Source organism: Ochlerotatus camptorhynchus, unplaced genomic scaffold, assembly GCF_037179485.1.
Source record: "Ochlerotatus camptorhynchus isolate MF236.1 unplaced genomic scaffold, CSIRO-AGI_Acam_v1.1 ptg000077l, whole genome shotgun sequence".
Taxonomy (NCBI): Eukaryota; Metazoa; Arthropoda; class Insecta; order Diptera; family Culicidae; genus Ochlerotatus; species Ochlerotatus camptorhynchus.
The window spans coordinates 6,256,372-6,283,070 of NW_027040567.1; the positions used below are offsets into that span (position 1 = coordinate 6,256,372).

The 26,699-nt window shown below is 40.8% G+C and overlaps 1 protein-coding gene across 1 annotated transcript in view; it reads right to left on the reverse strand.

Annotated features, from left to right (window-relative positions):
- LOC135697643 (uncharacterized) overlaps positions 1 to 26,699 on the reverse strand; it is a 338,903-nt gene that overhangs the window by 181,088 nt on the left and 131,116 nt on the right. Inside the window, exons 5-6 of the mRNA XM_065217424.1 lie at positions 13,970 to 16,359; positions 2,191 to 3,176 (exon numbers count right to left, since the gene is read on the reverse strand). Coding sequence (XP_065073496.1) covers positions 2,191 to 3,176; positions 13,970 to 15,921 — 2,938 coding nt within the window. The 5' untranslated portion in view covers positions 15,922 to 16,359. The remainder of the gene's footprint in view (positions 1 to 2,190; positions 3,177 to 13,969; positions 16,360 to 26,699) is intronic.

Consider the following 26,699-nt stretch of genomic DNA (forward strand, 5'->3'; position numbering starts at 1 on the left):
AATAATGCACTATGAACTAAATCCACCCAAATTTTCATTAAATTCTACCCAACGGTTAAAAAGTTAGAGCAATTTCATAGTGTGGCAATTTCATCGTGGACACCCTTTAGAACTGTTAGAGAGCTTGGTAGAAGTTCAAAGAACTGCGTTCAATTTAGTTTGATGCATTTTTTAAAAATTCAAAAGCAGTTTTTTTCGATGCATTATTTTAGATTGCAAAAAGCTCGCGTCATTTTGTGTAAAATATCAAAAGGAATCGAATAGTGCGAGCTTTTTGTAATCTGAAATAATGCGTTGGAAAAAACTGCTTTTGAAATTTTCCAAAAAACATCAAAGTAAATTGAACCTTAATAGATCTTCAGGAAACTTCATTGAACTTACAAAATAATCGAAGTAGTTAAGAAAATTGCTTTATAAGTTCTCGAAATTTTCTAGAAGTGCAGCAAATAGGAGTTCAGATAACTTTGTAAAAGTTCAACGAACATTGTAAAAGCTCGGTGAACTTCAGTGAACATCGTACAGTGCAGTAATGTTTGTAGAATTTTAGTAAATTTTGTATAAGCTCCGAGGCATTTAGCGAATTCTGTACAAATTCGGAGATTTTTTTTTAAGTTCTGGGATTTTTCATTGACATCATAAAGGTTTGCAAAACTTCAGGGACATCGTATGAATTCAGAAAATTGAATATAAATTCGAGGAATTTCATAGAGCACCAGACAATTTCGCAGAAATTTAGAGAGCTATGTAAAATGTTGGTAAACTTCGCAGAAGTGGAGCAGTCTCAAGTGAAATAACGAATAGGAAAAGTCAACCTTCTTCGATTTGCACGAAACTTTGTATAATTGTTTGTCATTTTTGCTCCAAAATTCAGCCATTTTGAATCTTGTGGAATTTTGAAAAAAACGTATTTGAAATTTTCAAAAAATTGTAGCACGAAAACGGCACTTCTAATCGAAATGACGGCTGAGACAAAGTTGAAGAGAAAAGTATTGTTTTTCTTGGAATTTTTTTTTTTTTATTTCATGTAAAGATTAAAAAAAAGTATTCAAACCTAAATATTTCAAATGAGCTCATCAAAAATTCAAAGTTTAGAAGTGTCTAAAGTTATGAACACTTAAAAATAAACAAAAATCTGATTTTCTGTGGAAAATTATCCTGACTCATCCAGGAAGGTTCTGCGCTGATTTCCCTAGGAAGTTTTTACGATCTTTTCCCAAAACTCCTACTGGCTTCTTCTGGACGTGTCTTACAAATTCCCTGTGTATTTACGGCAAAATTCATATAACCTACACCATAAGATACTTTCGGCATCTTCTGTAAGTTAGTTTTCGACTTTCCAAGAAGTTAATTTTGCGGAAATTGCTTTCAACTATTCCAGAGAGATTCTTCCAACATCCCCTGGTTATTACTCCGGATTTCCGGAAACAGGGCTGATAGTAGATATGTGATATAATAGTACTGACTTTTGTGACTAAAATAACGAAAGTAGTGACCAAAACATTGACCATACATTAATGAAAAAAAGTGACCTAGAATGACATCGTAAAGATATGGTTCCTATCTTTCGTTGATTACGACCCAAACCCACTTATTTAAATTCAATAAACTCACTCAACCCATCATGAGCATTTTTCATCCTACTTGAAAATAATGGCAAATTCAGTTAATTCAAACTCTCAACGGTGTAAACACACGTCGAATTCGAACGCCGCGACCCAACATTGAGCAACTAAGGGACGCCGGAGTTGCCCAGGACTACGCGCAGCAGCTGGAAGTTGCACTACCCACGGAAGAGCAGCTTGGTGCAGCTTCTCTTGAAGATGGCTGGAGGGAAATCCGTTCCGCCATAGGTAGTACTGCTGCAGCGGCTCTAGGTACTGCAATCCCGGACCGAAGAAATGACTGGTTTGATGGCGAATGCAAACTGTTAGTAGAGGAGAAGAATGCTGCAACACCGCACGAGATTGAATGTGGAGCGATACAGACAAGCGCGGAACAGACAAAACTCGGTTTTCCGAAGGAAGAAGCGTCAGCAGGAAAACCGAGATCGCGAGACGATGGAAAATCTGTACCGCGTAAACGACACACGGAAGTTCTATGAGAAGCTAAATAGTTCACGCAAAGGCTACGTGAGCGCGCTGATAAGAAACCCGCGAAAACATTTGATAAGTTTATTAACTAAGCACTCACCTTGATTATTTCCGACGTGCTGCTCGTCAGTGCTGGGCGTCGTCGAAGCTTCCATGCTTCCATCCGGAATGTCCATTGCTGGAACATTTTCTTCTATTTCACCACTTATTTCACCAACGTCCTTCTTCACTTCACTCACAACTTCTTGCACCATCACCAACATTTCACTCTGTTCACCCCCGCGTTCTTCATCCTCGCTGCTGGTGCTTGAGCGTTCAATTCCAACAATGATTCTCTCATGAATCTGTTGAATTTGCTCTGAATTGTCCTCGTCAAGCTGTTCAATTTGCGCTTTGATCAGTTCTTCGAAGTCACTGTCCACGCTGTCTCCGACCACCGCCAGAAGATCCACGTCATCATCGGTAACATGGGCATCGTCCTCCGCCATGAGAACCATATCCGGCTCCTGCAATTCCTTTACATCGGTATCAATTTCCATATTCCCTACTCCCACTTCGGTAGCTTCCGGCTGCATCATTGTCTCACTATCATCCACGGTGTCACTCGCCAACTGATCAACAACACCGTCCGTGGAATTTTTCTCCAAAACAATCGGTTCGTTGTCATTCGTCGTCGTAGTAGTTGTTGTTTTTTCCTCTTCTAAACCGTCACCAGCTACCTGTACTTGGTTCTTATCAGCTTCGTGCTCCACCGCATCCATATCAACAGCTGTTCCACTCTCAACGGCTTCGATAATTACGTCACTGTTTACACTATTTGTTTCGGGTTCTTCACCGTTGGCGACATGAGCTGCCGGGATTGGAGGTGGCTCCTCGGATGGATGTTTGATTGCGATTTTGGTCGGTGGAACGATCTCTTCCGGTTGATGATCGATGAACACTACCGAAGGGAAAGGATCGTCCTCCTCGTCCACCACCGGAATGTACTCGTGATGGCCATTGAACTTGGGCTTCTGTTGACGATGCTGGTTGTTGTTGCTATCGTTAAATAGCGTTTCTTCGGCGGTGTCGATTATCACGATTGGACTGGAAAAATAAAAGAAAATTGCAAATGAGTCGTCCATTATTGCATGTAAGATTGTGATTGGAATAAAAAAAGTCATGATAACAAAAATAAGCTAGTCCAAACACATCTCACTCCACGTGGTGGATAATTTTGAGAGGCATGGTATTGCAACTCAGTGCTGCAAAATTTCGACAATAAACGGCTAACGGCTAACAGTCATGGTCAAGGCAAACCATGTCACTTATCAGTGCCAATGCTGTCAGTGACGAACATTTGCAGATTTTTTTATTAGCTGAAATTGAAACGAAATTAAATTACTTGAGCAAAAGAATTGCATGTAGCCGTTAAAGTGATCAAGCATCTACTACGTCCTGAACAGCTTGGATAACAATAATGTGACTCAAAATGCACGAAATTACACTTTTTGGTACCAGGTGAATCTTTGACATTGACGAAAAAATGAAAGAGATTTTGACAAAGGTTTTTTTGAGAATCAAGTCTATCAGTGACTAATATGTGAATACCGATTTGGTCAATATCGCGCGAAAGTCGGTCAATGACAATGATAAATCTCAGCACTGATTGCAACCGGTAGAATCATTTAAGTGCGTATTGTCTTTCCAAAGCGCCTGATACGTATGCAATGCACGGATCATGTGACCGGTATCAACCTAGGCGATCTTCATTCGAGCAGCTTGAAAAAATGATGGTATGCGCCTTACATATTTTAGGAGGAAAAAATAACACATACTGGATAACATAACTCAAGTAATTCGATAGTCGTTCAGCGTTTGACTAATTATTGAGATAATATAACAAAACAAATAACAGCACTTAAACTTTTTTTTCATGCCTACATGTGAAATAATTACACAGTCGAACAGTTCTGAGACGCCTTTCAAACCAAGATTTCAATTTCAAAATTTCATTGAATTTTTTGCCGAAATCACATGACATGTTCAGCAAATAAATCTCAAATTATTAACTTGGTTTATTTCCTTTTAATTTCTTATCTTTTGACAGATACGCGTATTTCGTCTACTACTTGCAGACTTCATCAGTGCCAACTAGTGTTGAGTACTTGGCAAGTAGTAGACGAAATACGCGTATCTGTCAAAAGATAAGCAATTATAACGGAATTTAAAGGAAATAAACCAACACACTCAAAGCTCTTCATTTATCTGCTGCTTACTTCTCTATCCATTATAATCGACAGAATTGTCCAAAACTGTTTGAAAAAGTTTTTACAACGCTCCAAACTTCTCAGGTGAGTTTGACTATTGTTGGCAACCTCTTTTTCTTCGGCAGCCTCTCCATTTGAACTGTGAACAGCTGTTGTATTTATTTTATATATCACCGTCTTCGACTAGTCGTACAGACTGAACTATTTTCTTATAAACTAAAGATTGCTTCTAATCCTATTTCTAAAAACATTTTTGGTCAAATTAAAATCAAATTCGTCACAAACAACATTGAACGAGCGAAGGCACGAATCGAACGGGTTGTTGTATCCGTAGTTTGTTCTGTGGTATGGAACTGCTAATAAAGGTGAGTTCCGAAACCGTCGGGGAGGAATGTTTAGTGGGATCTGTGCGAGAAGTTCAGGACAATCAATAAATCCTCCGATGACATCAAAAATAAATAATCGCTGCATCGTAACTCGTCTGGTAGATAGTGGCTCCAATCCTATGAGCTTACATCGGTCAGAATAGGGAGGAAGATTAGACGGATCGTTCCAGGGAAGCTGTCTCAATGCAAAACGTACGAACCTTTTCTGTACCCGTTCAATGGTAAGAACATGAACTACATAGTAAGGGGCCCAAACTGGAGCAGCGTACTCCAGAATGCTACGAACCAACGAACAGTAGAGAGTTTTTAACGCGTAAATGTCGGTGAACTCGGACGCATGGCGACGGATGAATCCCAGCACAGAAAAAGCTTTGGCAGTCATAATTCCCACGTGTTCGTTGAACCTTAGTTTCGTATCGATGGTAACACCGAGGTCGCAGATGGACGAAACTCGTTCTAATTCCGCCGTTTCCATCCTGTATTGATGCAGAATGGGGCTATTGCAGCGACTGAAGGAAATAATTTTGCATTTCTTGTTGTTAACTCGCATGCCGTTATCGCTACACCATAGTCATCATAGTGTTGATATCCTCTTGCAGAGCAAAGCAGTCCAAGAGAGAAGCTATGACACGATAGAATTTAAGGTCATCAGCGAATGAGAGCTTGAACGAGGAAAGCCGCAAACACAGATCATTGATGAAAATGTTGAATAATAGTGGTCCCAAAACGCTTCCTTGGGGTACACCAGACGTGATGTTGAAAGAGCGGGAACGAGCCGAGTTGATCACAACATATGCGGTACGATCACATAAGTACGAAGAAATCCACTCCGTAATCCAATCTGGAAAACCTATGTGCCTCAGTTTCTCAATGAGCTGAATGTGCGGTACGGTATCAAAGGCTTTCGCGAAGTCAACATACACCGCGTCAACTTGCCGCCTCTCTTCTACTTCGCGGGACACTGTGGTGACGTAACACATGAGGTTCGTTGTTGTAGAGCGATGCTTCATGAAGCCATGCTGACCTTCGAAGATAATCGGAGACGCTACGTTGTATAAAACATTGTGCACCAGTTTTTCAAATATTTTACTGAGACAACAAAGAATAGATACTCCGCGATAGTTTGTCACCTGGTTACAGTTGCCTGACTTGTGTATAGGAACAACGTAAGCAGATTTCCAAGCCGCTGGAAAGGTCCTTTCACGAAGCGATTGATTGAATAAGTGAGCAATTGGATTCGCCAGTTCTTCGGAACAGTTTTTCAGCAGCAGAGGTGGTAAACCGTCTGTTCCGGGTCCTTTTTTGATGTCAAGGTCATCGATGGCTCGTAGAACTTCTTCGGTGGAGAACTGAATGACAGGAAGGTTGATGATGTGCGACGGAATATGTGCAAAGCAGTCGCGCCTTGGTACAGGTGACACTTTGCTAAACACGCTCTCGAAGAATATGGCAAAAAGGTTAGCAGCATCCACATTTGTATTAGCCTGGAGATCATTGTAGCTAACGTTACATGGGATGCGAGTAGATGCTTTCCGATTCCTCACGAAGTCCCAGAAACACGACGGGTTTTGTTTTACACTGTCCTGGATCCTGGATAGGTAGCGTTCATAGGTGGATAGAAGAACTGTTTTGTACTGCAGCTCCACTTCACGAAGGTACTCGCGGTCGTTCTCAGATTTCGAAAGAAAGAAACGGTGACGTGCTTTTCTGAGGATGTTGCGAAGATGTCGTAGTTCAGGGGTCCACCATGGTTTACTGGAAACTGGACTGAACCTTCGCCTTTTCCGAGGTACATAGTCGTTGAGCACTGCGTAAAGTTTTTCATAGAATGCTGATAATAATTCATCCAAAGGCTCAGATAGCAGTAAAGCTTCCCAGTCGATTGCAGCCAGAGATCTTTAAAATTTCATTTTTGTTCAAGATACTTCACTTGGTTTGACCAGGAAATTGGAACTCCGTTCATAGTGACTATGTGACTACTACTAGGTTTCAAAAAAGATGTTCTAGGCTTATGTGGAAAGTTGAGTTTTGGAAGCGTTGGGAGAAATCTTCTATTTTTGTAAATAAGAAGAGAAAATATCTAAACTTTCCTGCAGTCTGCTGCAAATAACATGAAGACTTATTCCTTTAGCGGAAATGCGTGCGAACAAAGATTTGTGACAACCCTGAGGCAAATCAGGGAGGTTCGAAGTGAAAATGTTACACAATATAGGCCCAAGAATGCTACCCTGAAGAACTCCTGCTCTAACAAGTAGTCGATCACATTTGGAATTTTGATAATTTACCTTTCCTCTCAGTTAAATAATTTTGAACTAATTTCATAATGTAAAGTGGAAAAATTAAACTTTTTCAATTTAGCAATCAAACCTTCATGCCAAACACTGTCGAATGCTTTTTCTATGTCTAGAAGAGCAACTCCAGTTGAGCAGCCTTCAGATTTGTTTGCACGAATTAAATTGGTAACTCTTAGAAGTTGATGAGTAGTTGAATGCCCATGGCGAAATCCAACCTGCTCATCTGCAAAAATTGAGTTCGTATTGATGTGAATCATCATTCTACTTGAAATTATCTTTTCAAAAAGAAAACAAACTTATTGGACGGTAGCTAGAAGCTTCAGCTAGATTTTTATACGGCTTCAAAATTGGAACAACTTTTGCATTTTTCCATTTATCAGGAAAGTATGCCAAATGGAAACATCTGTTAAATAATTTTACCAAGACAAGGTACTCTCTGGGAGTTTTTAATGAGGATATAAAAAATTCCATCATCACTGGAGCATTCATATTATGAATCTTTTTAGTTATAGACCTTACTTCGTCCAAATCAGTCCCCCAGGAATCATCAAAAATATTTTCCCGAGAGAAAAAAATCAGATAATCCCGAGCAACCTGATTCTCAATAAGACTAGTAAGACCCAAACTGAAATTATTGGAACTCTCGAATTGCTTAGCAAGTTTCTGAGCTTTTTCCAAATTTGTGATCAAAATTTTACCACCTTCTTTAAGCGCTGGAATAGGCTTTTGAGGTTTTTTCAAAATTTTTGTGAGTTTCCAAAAGAGTTTGGAACTCGGGTCAAATTTAGAAACATTATTTTCAAAAGTTTTGTTCCTCAGGGCAGAGAATCGCTTTTAAATTTGTTTTTGCGAATCCCGCCAGATAACTTTCATGGCAGGATCGCGTGTTCTTTGATATTGTCTCCTACGGACATTTTTAAGATGGATCAAGAGCTGAAGATCGTCATCTATGAATCGAATTTAACCTCGCATTTTGATACTGAGGCAGCTCTTGCTTCAACTTTAGAAGTAGACAGAGATTCAAGAGCATAATTAATTTCATCTTTGGTTTGCAAAGGAATGTTTGGATCGAAGTTATATTCCATAAATGTGGAAGCTAAAGCTAAAGTGAGCTAAAGTAGAGCTGTTGGGAATAGAAATTATTTCTTTAATATTTCAAAAATTACTGGAAGGTGATCAAAACCAAAGTCAGCATGGGTAACCAATTGGCTACAAAGTTGACATGAAACAGTTGAGACCAAATCAATAATTGAGGGATTCATTACTGAAGAAAAGCATGTTGGGCTGTTTGGATATTGAATAGTGTAATAACCTGCAGAACAATCATCAAACAGAATATTCCCAACAAACATTGAAAGCTGAATAAGAGCTTGTTCATGACAAATTTAGCTTATTCAGCATTTTTTAGCTTATTCAACTTTTAATCAGTTCAAATTATTTGTTGGGATTACCATTGGAATTGCTTTGAGCATTATTCCATGAGCGGTGTTTTGCATTAAAACCAACAATAATGAAGAATTTAGACCTATGGCGGGTAAGTTTCTGAAGATCACTCTTGAGCGAATTCTTTTGTTGGCCTACGCATTGGAATGGAAAGTAGGCAGCTTCAAACGTAAGTTGTCCAAATTTGGTTTCAACAGAAACTCCCAAAGTTTCAAAAATTTTGGTTTCAAATGAAGAAAGAATTTTATGTTTGATTCGTCTATGAATAATGATGGCAACGCCACCACAGGGTCCATCAAGACGATCATTTCTATAAATCAAGTAATTTGCGTCCTTCTTAACCTTATGGTCAGGTTTAAGGAACGTTTCAGTTATAACGGCAATATGCACTCTCAAAAAGTTAAATAGCTCGTCTTCATTATCGTTAAGAGATCGAACATTCCAATTTAAAATATTTAATGCATTAAAATCCAAAACTGAATTTTAAAGTCATGACAATATTATTTGCAAATTTTACTCCAATTTGAATAGCATCAAACATGGAGTTAGATTTTAGCATATCAGAAATCATGTCAATTCATGATTTCTGTAAAAATTCTATATTAGGGGCAGTAATGCTTCCTAAGTCAAAATTGTTAAAATTTCCGTTAGAATTACGTTGGTTAGTATTTTGATTGGGGGCTTCACAGTCTAGTCAGTAAAGGCACGGTATTACCAAGCCGCAGGTGGCGGGTTCGATTCCCGGTCCGGTCGAGGGAATATTTCGGGTTGGAAATTTTCTCGACTTCCCTGGGCATAGAGTATCATTGTGCTTGCCACACAATATACAAATTCATGCATTGGTAATTAGCATCGAAAGCTCTCAATTAATAACTGAGGAAGTGCATTTAGAACACTAAGTTGAGAGCACGCAATAAGCTAATATGCTCTAAGCAATAAGCTTGAAATGCGAACAAGAAGAAGAAGAAGTATTTTGATTTCTACACGCTGCAATAGCAGCATAGGTAGCTCCATTAACTTGCTGAACATTGTTAGCAGCGAGGGGAGTAGGAACAGATAAAAAATTTGAAGCAAGGGTGATATTTGTACCTACGGGTACGAATGTAGAATTTGTTCCTCGCTGATTGTTGTTAACAGCAGAGTAATTTTTACCTGGTCGGAAACGTGGAGCGTTTCCTACCTGTCGCTTAGAACGACATTCTAGGATCGCTTTGCGAGTCTTACATTCCCAAAAATTGGATTTGTGGTTTTCACCACAATTTGAACATTTAAATTTCTTAGGATCTTCATTCACAGGACAGTCGTCCTTTGCGTGAGTGGAATCACCACAATTCATGTATTTAGCTGGCATGTAGCAATTTTTAGCTCCGTGACCCCATCCCTGGCACTTACGGCACTGGGTGAGGTTTTGGAAATTTCCTCCAGTCTTCCTGAAGTGTTCCCACTTCACTCGGACATGGAGCATAAGGCTAGCTTTTTCTAATGCCTTAAGGTTGTTTAGTTCACTAGACTTGAAGTGAACTAAATAATAATCATTAGAAATCCCGTTGCGCGAATCGCCAGGACGGTATTTCATTTTCATTTTGATTACTTGGAGTGGCACAACGCCAAGTAATGTTGCCAGTTCATCTTTGATCTGATCCAGGGATTCACCCCTGGGTAGTCCTTTTATGACAACCTTGAACACACGTTCAGTTTTGGTGTCGTAAGTAAAAAAATTGTGCTGCTTCTCAGTAAGATACTTGAGAAGACATTTAAATCCGTCCAAGGTTTCAGCCAATGCACTGCATTCACCCGACGTCCAATTTGTATTGAAAACTTAACTTTCACGAAGCTCAAAAGTTCCATGCGAAGAGCATGGAAATCGGAAGTCGTTATCACAATAAGGGGAATCTTTTCCTTCTTGGCATTAAGCCGAGAAAGTTTACTAGAATTATTCCTGGATGATGAATCATTCTCATCATCCGTGAGGAAATCAAATTGGTTGCTCAAATTAATTTCATCAGAAGGGGGATCAAGAGTTTGTCCCTCTCTTTTGCGCTTAGGCGCCATGGCGGTAGTAAATTTTTATCTAAATCGACTTCCAAGCAGATTGCTATAAGAATCTGAAGGATCGAAGAGGAATTTTTACAAATCGATATCCAAGAAGGATTTCCTCGGGTAGGGTCCAAACAAGGATCGAAGAGGAATTAGAGTTGAACAAGGTAGAAATTTTACAGGTTGAGCACTGAAAAGTGCTGGTTAAATTTATTATAGCTTTAGGTAGTAGTAACACTTCCTTCAGCAAAAAAACAAAATAGATCCACACGGCAAGACAGCACGATGCGGACTTTGACAAATGGTTAGTCAGTTACTCAGCTCTACTATAGAAACTGCCGAACTCCTGGAATATTATAAACTGTAAGAACTACTGGAACTTTTGCATCTCTAGTAAACGTTCAACAATTTCAGATACTCCAATCGAAACTCGAGCAAAAGAACTATATAATTCCTGAAAAATTAAGAACACTAACATTCTTAGAGCATCAGTGACTTCTGAAACTTACTAATGATTTTAAAGTTTTGAAAAATCCCCCAACTTAACCAAAATTACAAACTGCAAGAACTATTAGAACTCACGCAATCCTTAGAAATACTTCTTCTTCTTCTTCGCATTTCAAGCTTATTGCATATCGCATATTAGCTTATTGCGTGCTCTCAACTTAGTGTTCTAGATGCACTTCCACAGTTATTAATTGAGAGCTTTCCAATCATACTTCTATGCCCAGGGAAGTCGAGAAATTTTCCAACCCGAAAAATTCCTAGACCGGACCGGGAATTGAACCCAGCCACCTCCAGCATGGTCTTGCTTTGTAGCTGCGCCTTTACCGACTGAGCTAAGGGAGGCCTCAAATACTTAGAAAATGAAATTATGTGTACCCTGAGATCTTTCAAAACTTCCAGCAACTGTCAATTATCAAGAAATTTTTTACCAAAGCGCAAGTAAAGTCAAAAGGTATTTCAGGAGCTGTAGAAATTCTGCACTAAACCTGAACACCTCTTGAAAAAAGATCACATCATTGGAGCAGTTTAAAATGACGTTTCCTACCACTGGAACGTTGTTGTGGAACAATATTGTGAAATGTTTTCTTCTAGAACATCAAGAAAATAGGATTTTATTTATGCTAACCTAAAAAAAATATGGAAATTATTGCCTCATTTTCTTAAAAAAACTGGTCAAAAATATGAGTGACTCCAACTCTCTAAAAACACCATAAATTTCACGACTTCATAACTTCAAAAATGTTTAGAAAATTTTGAAAATGTTATGGAAACCTCTAATGTTTTGCAATCTGAGAAAATTTCAGAAAATTAAGAGAACATCATTATCCAGAGAACTTAAAGAAAATAATTATTATTATTTCGCGTGACTTTCAGCCTTGGTTGGCTCATCTTGGATCCAAATAAAATTCAAGAAACCTCAAATATGCTTTTAAATTATAAAAGAAGTTCAGGAATCCTCAGGATTTTTAAATTTAGGATTCTGCGTGAAAGTTCAAAAAATTCTGGAAAAGTTCAAAATAAGCTCAGAGATGTTTCTGATAGCACAAGACTCCTCTTTAAGGGTCATATCTACTTGGAATTCCATAGAAAACTCTCCAGAAAGCGCTAGCGCAAATGTGAAGATAGAATTAGTTGATTAGGCTGTGTTGCCAAAAACGGGAAGGCACTGTATTCGAAATGCCTCGTACTGATCCTAAAATTGACAGAAATTGTCCCGACTGGTTTCAGTTTTCGTCCCTCTCTCATTGAATGAGAATGTAATTTATAGGTATATCACGAAATTTTGAAAAATATGTTGTTATGCGAAATAAGCATCTGCAACCTCTAGCTCTATTATATACTACCGATGATATGTTTAAGGACACCCAAAAAAAAATCATGCAAATATATTTTGTTCAATTTTCGATCTCCTAAGGTTATTTGAATGGTATGAATGGTATAGCATAAGGGAAGGTCCATTAATTATGAAACGCAAATTTGGCTCATTTTCTTCAACGATCAACGATATGAATTCACATGAACGTGTAAATTTCTGCTTTAATTTATTGAATTTCAGATAGTTAAAGGTGTAGTTTTATATATACAGCTCCAGGTGGTGGATTAAATTTTCAAATATATATTTAACTGTGTAAGCCAACGTAAATACCTCCCTTTGTCGATGGTCTCTTTCATGTCGAGTAAGAGAGACCTAACTATTTATAGATATGTCGTGATATGCCTCAGACTGAAATTTCCGAAAATGAAGACACAAATAAGTCGACGTTCAATCAATGGACCACTTTGTCAAGCAGTTTTGGCGTAACTTTCTCCTAGCGATTTCTCAAAACTGGGCCAACAAATTACTATTTTTTAATGGAACGCTCAAATCTTGGCAACTTTTCTCGTGGCTGTAGAAGAAAAAATCTCAAAATATTGTTTTATTTCGAAATTCGAGTGGTAGTACATGTCGTTTAAACTGCTCGCATGAAGTGATTAATAGAAAAAATGTCATTATAAACTGCTCGAATGAATTGATCAAATAAGCTAAACTGCTCGGCAATCTTTTAGAATTAATCCCCCGCAATGAAGCATCTTGCAATGCACGGTTTACTTCGCCCGCACAGTATGCAATCAACGTTGCTCTAAATGTTTCCCTAACGAACCGCAGTAAGGTAAAAGCTAGTTGTATAATATATTTCTTCCTAGCGGTACACGGCGATGGACACGGTCGATGAGATCAACTCAAAGTTGAGTTGTTTCACTCTTAAAAAAGCAAAATCGAAGATGACTAATAGACCTAGTAAACTTTTCCCCGCTTTTCCTCAAAAATCCGCTCGAACGAAAATTTTACTTAATTAAATTGGGTTACTAATGGACTGAGTGAAAACTCTTTCGATTTTCCTCCCCAACAAACAATTTTAGCTGCAGATTAGCTTATGCAGCCAAAATTTGCCTTATGCAGCTAATTATTGCCTGTATAAGCTAAGCTGCAGCTAAAATTGTTTGTTGGGATATTCGAAAAAAACATTTCCTGGAAAATTGAGCATTATTTTACTTAGTAACGTACCTATGAGTAACCTACGTTTTTTTGCTTAGTAGACTTTACTCAACACAAATTTGAATTGGTTTAATCAGCCGTGAATACCTTGAAGCGTGGCCGTTGAACACTAAAGCATAGTTAAAATTTGATCATTTTCGAAAAAGGGGATGGAGATAATCAAGCCCAATTTGTTATCATTTTGACATTGTTTTTCAATCATTATTGCAATATAATTAGAATTTAGCCTGGATTATTAATTAGACTATTGAATAATTATCGAAAATGACTAAATTTTTATGACTAGTTTTCAACAGTCGTGCAAGCCACGTATCATTACAGCGGCACACATACAATATTTCACGCAACATATCGTACAATTTTCAGTGCAAGGGGGTGGTTTGGGTGGGACAAAACATCACAAATTTAAAGCCACAATTTCACTCACCCACTCTGCTGGTTCTCGAGCGAGGAAAATTCTTCCTCCACCTCGCCAATCGGCGGCAACAGCGACGTGCTCCAGTGGTAGTTGAAATACGCCTCCGATGGACCTCCGCCTACAATCTCCGGTGGTCCAAGTTTCTCCCCATCCTCGTCGCTGTAGGTATCGAATGCTCCCCCGTCGCTGGAGCGCCGGTCTTCATTCTCTTCCTCATCCTCATAATCTTCGTACTCTTCTTTGTTGCTGTAAACATGCAGATCGTAGCACTTCTCCTCGTCGTCGTCGCTGCTGCTGGAACTCTCGATGTAATTTTGCTCCTCGCCAGACTCCTGGGTGGCGTTAATTTTGATGCACTTTTTCACCACCACCGACGATGGGTCCTCAGGTTCGGGACTGGTTCGGTCGTTGCTTGTGACTACTACAACCTCTTCCACGGTTACGGTCGTGGGTTGTGGCGAAGCGTTGACTGGCTTTAAAGGACTAGAAACTTTCGGATGAAAATCGATGAGTCGCGGTAGATTTTCGTTGCTTCCGTTGCGCTTGTCATCCTTCGCCGTTTCTGCGTTGGGGACGAGGACGCACTCGTGAATGACTTCGGTGGCTTCCTGAAGCCAGCTTTGAATGGTGTTGAATTCGTTGGGCAGATGAGGTGGCATGTTAGGGATTTTTGGGGATTTCTGCCGAGGTGGTGGGATGACTCCGACTGGGAGTGCGGCGGCTCGCTTTTTCGGTTCAACAATCGCCGCTTGACGAGGTGCCGGACGTGGAGGGCCTTTGAGGTCAACGTTCTCGTACACGGTTGATTCTGATTTGTCATCCGAGGTTGAGATGACGACGTTTTCGTAGGATTGACTGTCCGAGACCTCTTGGATGGTGACATTTTCGTAGTTTTGAGGGTGATGGTCACTAGCGTGAATGACAACGTTTTCGTAGTTTTTGTTTTCATCGACCTTTGCAATGGAATAGTTTTCGTATTCGTTGGAAACTGGAGGGGCTTCTACCTGGACTATATTGACTGCCGAGGGTTGAAAGGTAAAGAGGTTGTTTTCCAGTTTGTCCTCCAGGTTGAACTCCTTCTCGAGAAGTGTGAAAGGTTTGAGAGCCTTGGCCAACTCCAAGCTGCTTGGGTTTGACGAAATGGTATAGTCCTCCGAGGAGAGGCTTGAGCATATTGAGTACTTATCTATGACTGTCGAAATTGTACTGGCAGTGTCGTCCGATTCGCTGATTAGATCACTGATATCGTCCGAGAACAGATTGGAGTACACTTCCGCATCCGGTGGGTGTACGATTTCGACGATCTGTTTCGCTGGAGGTTCAACAACCTGGTGCTCAACCATCTTGCGCTTGTTCAGCTTCCTGGGTGGCACCGGCGGCGGTGGAGGTGGCACACTTTTCTTCTCCGGAATGTCACCATTATCATCGTAGAAGTTTTGTACTTTTCCCTCCCCGTTCCTCACCAACAGCTTTATGGCCAAATTGCTTTCCTTCAAGCACTTCACGCACTCAATCCTCGACATGTGCGTCACGCTGACTCCATCAATCTCCAAAATCTCATCCCCCTCCCGGAGGAAGCCCCAACTGGCCTGCACTCTCGACGCCGGGCTGTTTTCCGCACATGACTGAATAAACAGCCGCTGGATTTTCTCGTTATTTTTCGTTCCTCCCTGAAACTTGAGCCCGAAGCCTAACCTTTCCCCGGGTAACCGGTAGACCAGTACCAGTTCTGGTTCGGTTCCCTCCAGCGCAGCGCCATGGTTGATCGATAGCACTGTGACAAACTGTGAATCGACCACAGAAACAGCACCAGCAGCATCGCTTCCGTTGCTACTGCCACCATTTATGACTTCCACACCCCCGTTTAGCACTTCCTCGTTGGCTCTATTTGCCGTCTCCGATGGGGGCTGCTGCTGCTGCTGCTGATCGTCGACCGACACAACGGTTACATACTTCTCCATGGTGTTTCACTTTCGTTTGGCCGCGCTCTCCCGCGCGGGCTCTCCGTTGCCGTGGACTTCGTCGTCGCCGTCGCCGTCGTCGTCACGATCTAGTTGCAGTTCAAAGGCGGGTGCGCGGCGCTCGAGCGCAAGAGCTGCTTCTTATCAATGAATCGAATGCGCGCGCTGTTACTGGGGAGTTGCAGCGCTTTCAGAGCAGTGCTTCACCCACTTTTTCGATGATTGCAACCGTGTATGTATGCTTATAAATTATTTATAAGGTATTACATTTTTGGAATTCTTTCCCTAGTTGAGTGCTCGGTGGCTGCTGCAGTCGATGTGATGGTTTTTTGTTGATTTCCAACGACTTGTTTACACTTTTGATTGCGACGATGGCGATGGTTTCCTGTTTGCAGTTTATAGCGATCTTGATTGCGGTGTGGTGTTACGGTTGCAAATCTGAAATGAGCAGAGCAGATACAATGTGATTAGTGTCGTAAGTTAATTCCACTGGATGTTAGTTAAATGGAGCAACGTAAAAATGGAAAGGATTATTAGCAGAGTATTATCGAATAATCCCTAATAGGATGTTTTTCATTCAATGGGTTAAATGAATCTATAATTAGTCATTCATACAACCTACGTTGCGTAAGCCGTGTTAATTGCATCAATCACGCAGTCAATCATCCAAAGAAATAGCCAATAATTGCCATCGATAATGTTTGTTTTGACTATCGACCCAGCCTTGGAAAAACCTTCCAAAAACAGACTATAATAATATCCGATTAATTTGGACATTCCCCCGCCCAATGGATCCAAGCTCGTCTACTGCCGGTGTGAAACAAGGCAAAAAGTAGTTCTCTGAGCGATCAATTTCAATTTCAATTCCTTCTTCCACCTTCACACATAATAATGCCTAGAATCAACGTGCCGGTGAGGATGAATCCCGCTATATGTTCTCTTCTTCCAATACAAATCACCCTCTGCGTGTGAAATGTGGGTCACTTCGGGTCGCCAGTCTGGCTGCCAATGTGTGTCGGAAGTTCCCATATGTAGGCGATTGATTTCCATCTCATCTCCAATTGCAAGCATATCTTCCAAATTGACGTTTCAATTTTCCTCCTTCAATTATATTCTATTTCTCGCCGTCCATTTTCGATCTTGACCGGTTGGTATCACGCCCAATGAACATTTTTCGTCTATGTTTTGATCCACGCAAATCAAATCATGATCCGCCGAGTGAGGAGCCGGTCGGTGGCTGATAGCAGGAGGTATTAATTGCTTTAAATCGAGCGTTAATAATCTCTTTCTGGGCTAGTAGTGTATGCTATTATAATCCACGGGGGCCGTCGAGTTGTGGCACGCATCTCTTCTTCCTCTGTTTGGTTCGTCCGATAGTGCTTGTGGTGGTGATAGTGTGTGGTTTACTGCGCTCCGTCGCTCATTGGACTCGAGAGTGTTTATTATTGGTATTGTTGATTCGTGATAGACCGTAACATTATTGATTGATAACCGATCACTGTTGCTGTTGGGACTGATGCGTCTGCTCGAGCGTATCATCCTCTGACGAGGAACGCTTTGTGAGACTCGGGGTGTTATGGATAGGGAATTGATGTAAGTCGTAGCTATTTAATGGGAAGAGAATACGGGAAACTTTGATGGAACCTTGAAATTATTAATCATCAAAGCTTTCAAGATTCATAATGAAGGAATCCAGTGCTATGGTTGTGGGTGTTTGCGGGTACTCATTGACTACTAAGTACTAAAACCAATAAAAATATGTTGTCCTTAGATGCGCCACGGCTTTAAGATTTTGAAAATCGAAGCCATATTGTCAATGCCTGCGAATTCCTCCAGCAAACAAGAACTCGTACTTACTGAATCCATATCTACATGTGGTCTGGTGCAATTAAACGCAATTTCAAACACGAATGGCAGACTTCTCCATCTGTCTTTTACGAATTCTCCGGATGATTTTTATATTTTGCATCCTATATTACCGCTCCTACCTACTGATTCTCACCATACACCGTTTGAAGTTGATATGCATAGTACCATATGCGTGATAATGTTTGCACCATTAAGCAATGTCAAAATAATAAAAAAAAATCTCAAAAATTTCGTTTTCGAGTTTTTTTTTTATTCAAAGGAGGGATGTTTCTCAGAGTCTTAAACTATGTTAATCATCGATCGAGTTTCCACTTGCTGCAGTTACGGCCTCCACACGCTTCCGGAATGCACGGCAGGTTCTAATAATGTAGTCTGGATCCATTTCTCTCCAGGTACGGGTCAATGTTTGTCTGAGGCTTGCTGTACTCGGGTGGCGTTTAGAACAAGCCTAGGCCTTCATTACGCGCCATATTGAGTAATCCAGCGGATTAAGATCGGGGCTGGATGGCGGCCACATATCCTTTGCCCAGAACGGAAGATGTTCCTGCAACCACTTCTGAGTGCGGTTCGAGGTGTGGCACATAGCCCCATCTTGTTGAAATACAGCATTTGGCCTCGGACCGTACTGTTCTTTGATCAACGGAAGGACATACTTACAATCCCGATGCAGACCTCCGTTGACCTTGTCGCCTTCTGGAATAAACACCGGCTCCATTTTTTTTGCCATCGGAAGCCACCAATTCAAACACCATAACGCTAGCAGGATGCTTGGTCATATACACGTTCTTGTGCTCGTCGGCCACGTCTTTTACCGGAAAACAACTAATATACCGGTCGGCTCTGGAATTTGATACGGGATCGACGGTAAACATGCTCTCGTCGGTGAACAGGATTACCGGATTTTTTCACTTAAGGAAGCTCAAGATTTTCTTGCATCGTTCGACTCGTAGCTCCCGGATGCGGTTGGTAATCATGTGAGTTTTTTTCTGTGCCCTCGACTTCGCCCCGCAATCTTCCTTTACGATCTTCCGTTCCGTAAAGTCACTGATCCTGTGTTCCTTTGCCATTTTCCTTATTGAACACATTGGATTCACCCGAATCTTCCTTTTGATAGCAGCGATAACCCTCGGAACCCGAGCTGACCTCGAACGACCTGTGACCACCTTCACGGATAGTTGTCCTTTCTTTTCTCGGTTAAAACCCTTTTCACGAATACGCTGCCACTTCGTCAGTGGTGCAACTGTCAAACTAAGTAAATCATTTTCTTTTATACACAGCCTACTACGGTATGAGCTATAGGTTACATGCACGTGAAAAAGAAAACCAAGGCATTGTATGCACAGGTGAAACGGGAACCTTATTTTTACGATGGTGCAAACATTATTACGCACACGGTAGTATCCATGCTGCAGCCGACGTTCAAACGGATTCTCGTGATCTGGATCTCAAGCGTTGCGACTTCGACTCTCTCAATGCTGAATTTTCATCGATTTACTGGGAACAGCTGCTTCAGGGTGAACTGTTGACACTGTGGACCACTGATTTGAGAAACATGCGCAACAAACTAAGGAAAGCACGTAAACGATTCTTCGTCAACAAGACAAACGAAAACCGAGAATCACTTGGCCTGGTGGAAACGTCCTATAAAGAGTTTGTAGCAACAAGCTATCAAGGTTACTTACTGTAATCGAATTTGAAACGAAACCCCTCAGCGTTCTGGAAGTTTGTTAAGGAGCAACGGGCAAGTAATCGTGTGCCCGATGATGTCAAGTACGGGGATGCTATGGGCAGGCAGCTCATCCGACGAGGCTGGTAACCTTTTTTTCATAGTTGGTTGGAAATGATATCTAACATGAAGCTTTAGTGTGATAATTTATGAGCTAGCGAATTGTCTTAGAAGAGTGTAGGTAGATAGTTCTGTTAGAGTTCGGCAGTATGAAAACTGAATAGAAGTTGAAAATGAGCGAAGGACCATTAATGCGACAGTACAAAGTCAAACGCACACTTCTTTGCCTAGCCCGTAACGATGTACGCGGTGATTTGAAGTATGTCTTCAATTCTACAGGCAAAAAGTGTGCGCCCGCCTTTGCTCATTACTGTCTGTGGCTGCGGCTGTGGAATAGTACATCACTACGTAAAGCTCCACGTTGCCGAAAGCATTTCCAGTCGATGATGTAATATAATGCAATTCTTCTTTACCCAACTATTGTGTTGCTCCTCTCGTCATGACCATCTTAGTCATCTCAGAGAGAAAGCATTACGGTGGTTTTTACATGCTGTACCATCATCAGCATTGTTGACGGTTACTCCCGCCTTTCAAAGCTTGTTTAATACAGGATCTCCCCAACCCCACCCTGGTTGGTTTCAACACGTGCCATTTCACGATATCCGTCTTCCGTTCTTCAATTTTTATCGTGATGAAGTGTTGAGAGCCCAAACTAGATGGGTCAAAAGGAGCTGAAGTTATTAGATTAACTCCTATTTTACTGAAGAATTGCGCTGAGTCTTTAGCCTCATCAATGACGATACTGTTCAATAGATCGTTAGATGAAAAAAAAACATTCCCGAGTTTATGGGAAGCTGCAGAAATGATTCCTATCCACAAGTCAGGTAGCTTGCGCCTCGTCGAAAATTACCGCAGGATATCAATTATCTGTTGCCTAGGATTTTTGATCAACGAGGTCGTTCCGCATCGCTCTGCAACAAACAATTTATTATGCTATACCAACGTCTTGTTCCGAGAGATGGAATGCCGAAATCAATCTGTATACATCGATTTTTGGAAAGCGTTCGACACTGTTCCGCACATCTTTGCGGTGGAGAAGCTGAGACATATGGGTTTTCCTGATTGGATATCCTACTGGCTAATGTCATACATGACCACTAGGAAAGCATACGTTCAGGTGAACTCTGAACGTTCGAGAACATTCGACATTCCATCTGGAGTTCCGCAGGGAAGTGTGTTAGGTCCATTGATCTTTGTCCTTTTCATAAATGACTTGTGCTTACAAATATCATCTGAGAAACTGCTCTTTGCCGACGACCTCAAAATCTTTCGAGTCATCAAGTCTATATTATTTACTGTTAATCTGATCAATCCTTCATGATTCATTGACCATCAGAAAAGCAAGTGGCAGAAACTATTTGCTGTTTTGTTTTGATTCTGCGTTCCATTTCGCTTTTCTCCATACCATGTGCTAAATCACTATTGATTCATTTTTAATTTGCACGCCGTGCAGATTAGCGAAGCTCAAATTAAAAAGTCAAGCGGTGCCGGTGGTGTAGTGGTAAGCGTGATTACTTCTCACCCCAGCAGGCCTGGGTTCAATCCCAGTCGGCGCCGCTAGATATTTTCAGATGATTCGGATTAAGCGTGTTCAGAAATCTAGTACTACACTCTGTTTGTTTTGATTCGCTATGAGAGTTTGACAGATAAAATGAGAGGTTTGTAGATTTTCGTATGTTTCGAGGGATGCATCGATTAGCTTGGGACCGAAGATAGTACCAGAGCTGAGCCAAAAAATTGAGCTCGTTTCATCGGGACCTTCTGGTCTTACCTCTATGGTAGAACTTCAGCCCCGGTATCTGCTTTGCGTCTGCCTTGATGTAGGTTTCGTCATCCATAACCACACACATCGGTTTCGTTAACCCACTCTCGATACAGCTTCCTTGCGCGGGGTTTGGCCGCCGTGTTTTGCTGATCACGCCGGTTCGGTGCCTTCCGGACCTTGAATACACGAAGCCCAGCTCGTTTCATGGTTTGCGGAACGAACCAGGCGGAATACTTTGCCTTCAGAGCCGCGTCGCGAATCAAAAGGTTCAGATTACGTTTAAAATAATCCAACACCTTCCGGGCCTTCACAGGGTCAGCTGTCTTCGATTTTCTTCCACTTCCAGCCCGCCGCTCGGTCGTCTGGGACCCCTTAAACGATTTTACCACCCGAGACATAGTTGTATGGGTGATTCGCAGTTGTCTTCCGATCCATCTCATGGTCGCAGTCGGATTTTCCATGACGGCGCGCAACATTCTCCGGCGATTTTCTTCTTGTTTCGATGACATCTCAATAACCACTGAACCGATTGTTATGAAATTTTGCACATGTAAACATTTCACTCCAAACTAGTCATCAGATTTTCATCAATTTTTACCCACGGATAAAAAAGTTACATACGGATAAAAATTGTGCATTTTTTTCGAGTACAAGCCTTATATAAACAAAGCTGCCGCCAGGGGACAGAGCTTACACATGCCTTTATGGGTCTGATTTGGGAATTGATCCCGGACTGCTGAGGTGTGCTGCTTTGTTCGATCTGACTGGGCCACTGTTGTTCTCATATATCAGACTGGTTGATAAGGATGAAGTCACAACTCATGTTTTCGATGTTCACCTTGCAGAACAAGTAATTCACATCGCATTGAAATGTAAAACACTTCAAATCCATCTGTTTTGAACATTAATGTGATTCAATGTGCAATACACTTAAATTGATAAGGTAAGAATTTTTTCAACATTTCAAAGCTTCAAACACTAGAAATCAACGCGTAGAACATATTGAACCGTGATGAAATACACTTAAAATAAATGTGATTGTGAGTGTTTAAACACTTCGATCAGACGTGTGGAATTTTTTTAGTGTAGGCCAAAATAACCATATGTGGCACCCTAAGAAGAAGAGGAGGCACCTTTATGAACCAACTTTCTGTCAGTGCCTGATTGGTCGAGCGAACGTATAGAAACGCGAGAATTTTTAAAACAGGGAATCTATTTTCTTGTATTTTGACAGTCGACTGCGTCGCTCATAATGAAGAACACGTCTTACCGGTGGCACCAAATAAAAAAAAATGCGGCTACTTAAAATTTCAAATGTTTCAACACAATAAATGATATGATAGGGGAAATGGTTCTAATGTTGGCCGATGGATCTAAGATTGGGCCCATCGCTAAAAATCTGCTATTTATCAATTTTATCTAGATGAACGCGTCATTGGGACAGTACTAATGGATATTTTTGGTCGCAATTGAAAATTTAGTCGATTGCTGAATTTATGTATGGGGCAAAATTAAAGGCATTTAGGCCGACATTACATCCATTTCCCCTACCATGTTTGACAGAACACTACCCAAGTTATACGTTCAGCTATATTATAGTCTATTAATGACTTTATTGATCAATTCCATAAAAGGGCCACTCACATTAGATTCGGATATAATGCGTTGCGGCAAAGTAACAGCTAAATCTATAGTCTATCAAATTTACGTCAACGCAACGCAAACGGATCTAATGTGGGATGTCCTTAAAACTGCTAATAGAGTGCGCAGTGGGCTCTTCCTGCCTGTTTTAATTTCGCTGATATTGTTTTCATTTATGTGTGTATATATGAAGATTCGCCTCACGACGCAAACAAAGGGATTGGCCTTCACCGCCGCAACGGCATTTCTCTATGGAAAACCAACTTTTGTTTCACCATGTGTCGATGTCAAACATCAGACAAGAATGCCATATGAAAAAAGCTAATTTATAATTTTCGTGGTGAAATGCAAAAAAACCATGCGAATTTAACCAAGTTTCATCTTCTTATACCATCGAATGGTAATAAAAATACTTTGGTTTCTTCAGTTATTTTTTGCTTTTGAATTTGATTATCCTTCAGATTATTGCTTTGAGCATAGCTGTGCAATGAAAGCTTGTCCTGGACCCGATAAATAAAAAATGTTCACTTTCCCGTGTTTCTCTTATGGGGTAAGTAAAGTAAACTGCTGAATTTGAAAATTAGTCAAATATGCATATTAAGCTAAATGCCGAAAGATACACAAAGTTCACCACTGTCCTTTTTTAGTAGTACCACAAAGGAAGTGACAGACGACTAACTGGCGAAGAAATCAATTAAAATAATGTGGTTCATTCACTTCAATAAAATTTTCTTAAAAGCTTGTGTCATCATCCACCAGATGGGCTAGAATTTTTGTTTTGATTTGAACTCATTTGATTTTGTGTACATTGATCTTTGACAGTGTGCAAAAAGTGTATCATTTTGCCATTTTTTATGCATTTCAGTTCTGAGTAGAGCGAAAGAGATAGAACCAAAACCTGTGGTACACTGAAAAATTGCAATATTAGGTTCGTCACCAAAGTTTTCGAGCCGCTCCGTCTGTCACTTCGTTAGTGGTAGTACCTTAAATTATACATTTTGCAGCACTAGCTGTGTATACAGTAAAGCTCGATTCAAAGTAAGGTATGCTGCAAACAATGTTAATTTCGTCGTCCAAGAGATTAATCCTCCGAATTGCCCTGAGTTCAGACCCTTCGAAAAACATTGGGCAATTGTTAAGCGAAAACTTCGAGGATGCGGTAAAGAAGTGACAAATGCACAACAAATGCGTTTAAAGTGGAATAAGTTCGCCGGTACAGTGTCACCAGAGATTGTGCAGATCATGATGGCATCGATCACAAGTAAAGTGCGACAGTTCGTTCGAAACGGTGAAATGTAATAACTTGTTACATATCGTTTGAAAGCTGAATAAATACCCTTTTGTTTAACGTTTTGATCAACCGAGTATGTTGTTTAATTCTTGAGTTATGATCACTTGAATGCGTCCAAATTTACTTTGAGTCGGGCTACTAGGGAGATACTACTCCGGCACGGTCTCTAATGGAGCTTTTTTTTACATTGGTAACATTGATTTGTATGGACTTGACAGTCAAATTATCAAATTTATCGGATTAGCGGGAGTATACTGTAATAAGCATGCTCTTACTCGCTGCAAAACCGATAGTATCCTCGCTGAATTCTCATTTGTTTCCATTAATTCGATGACAATCACATATTTTCGTTTTACAAATCATATGTTTAAACTTGTGGTTCTGTTCTGCTCAAAGACACACTACAAAGACAGACAAAACAAAAATTATTTCTCACTGGCATCACTGGACTTCTCATGTCACTTATGGTAATTTTGACGTTAGACGCGCGTTCCTGTTTGGTGGGCACGCGACAATGAGATGAATTTCAAGCTTGGATTTTATTTATTGTACATCATTTCCGCACTCGCCCTATTCAGAAAACCCTTCTGAAACTTGTGAGTTTGACAGAACCACCAGCACCAAATTTTCGGGGTACACTGGCAATATACTGAAGTTGTCAAGTTGCCCCCGGGTTGGTTAGCTGGTTTGTGCTACGGTCGATTTTTCTTTTCGCGTGTTTCGGTGCTACGCCTCCGCTCCCGGAGGAAAAGTTAACGTTTACGTTTTTGGTGTTGGCGTTCTGCCAACCGGACAATAACCGGGAAAGATATAGTTTTGCAGGTTAGACTAATGTTATCCAATCGATAACAGTAATGGAGGACGTGGCTTACCAGGCATTTTGAAGTGGGTTGCTGGATCTGTAGTAGACACATTCTAACTCCCAGACTAAAGATATTGTCACCTCAAGGTCACCTGCGAACAAATTTCTTTCATAATACTACTACCGGCCAGTGGTGGTTAGTTTGAATACACTGACACAATTTCATAAAACCAAGAGCTCCACCACAACCTCCAGATAACCGCTACTACTTTGTCTTCCTCATTCTTACACTCTTCAATGGTAACATTACCAAAAAAAAATCCTCACTTTTTCCGCAACACTTCACCCAGGAAGCGTTCCACAAAGATGCACCCGAAATCAATTTCCCATCGAACCATTTTCACTTTTACTTGGACTCCAACTCCAGTGGCATTTGGATTTGGTTTTGCATTAAACATGTGACTTACATCATCGCCGCACTTTCTTCCTTACCACTTCACCCGCGGGGTGGAATGATCATGTTCCATGTTTTCGAAGGAAAACCCCCATACAAACGCTTCGTTGCTCGAACGTACTGCGGACAGAGAAGCAACATTACCAGCGCAAATTAAAACCTCAGCCATTGAATAATTTTCGGAAAATGGTAATGTCAAGCCGCGAAGGTGGAAAAGCAAACGTGAGAAAATCAAAACTGATATGATAACCAACTTTTCGTTACCTTACACACTTTTCTATGCCAACCTACGAATCATAGTGTGAAAATTTAAGATGTCTACACATACTGGTACTGGTAGACCACACAATTTGATATGGCCGCTGAACATGCACGCATAATGGGACCATACACACTGCAATCTGGTTGTACAACCGCTAGGGTTTTACCATATTTCGTATGATAAAACCATACGTTGTATGGTAAAATCATAGCGATTGTACAACCAAATTACAGTGTGTATTGACACCCCATAAGAGTGCTTCGCATGCAATGCCAACAAAAAAGATCTAATGCATGGAAATTGGCACTTTGGGCGGAGTTCATGGAAATGCGATGGATGGAACTGTTCATGCATTATTTAAAAATCATTGATTGCAGTGTGATAGTTGGATTGCAGCAGCAACAGACGGCACCGAAATGTTTCTTCGGTTTTTGATGAATATAATTACTTGTATATCGCATCATCTTAGATCAAACTACCATCCGATCTTTTCTTTTCTTTTTGTGTGTAACTTGCCGAAACATCTATACCGTCTATAGCTTCTGACTCAGCAGCAAGCAAGGTTTTGCGGGCGGAAAAACCTCGAAAGTTGGGGAAAAGAAAGAAAAATCGCCGACAGCTATTACAAAATTCGCCATAATATGCCCCGAACAGCACGTGTTGGGTGGCTTGCGAGCTGACATGCATTGATGTGCAAGTCATTACCACCAGTGAGACGCGCCGTGGGGGTGTGTTGAGGTGGATCGGTGAAAGGGAAACACCGAAAAAATCATCAAGCCTCAAAGAGAGTAATGGACGCCTCGGTTCTGAGCGACTGCCCAGCCACAATTTCGGTTTCGGATGAAGGAAAAGGAAACTAATTAATGAAAATGAAATTAAAACAAACAAACTGCCGTCACACAGTGTGA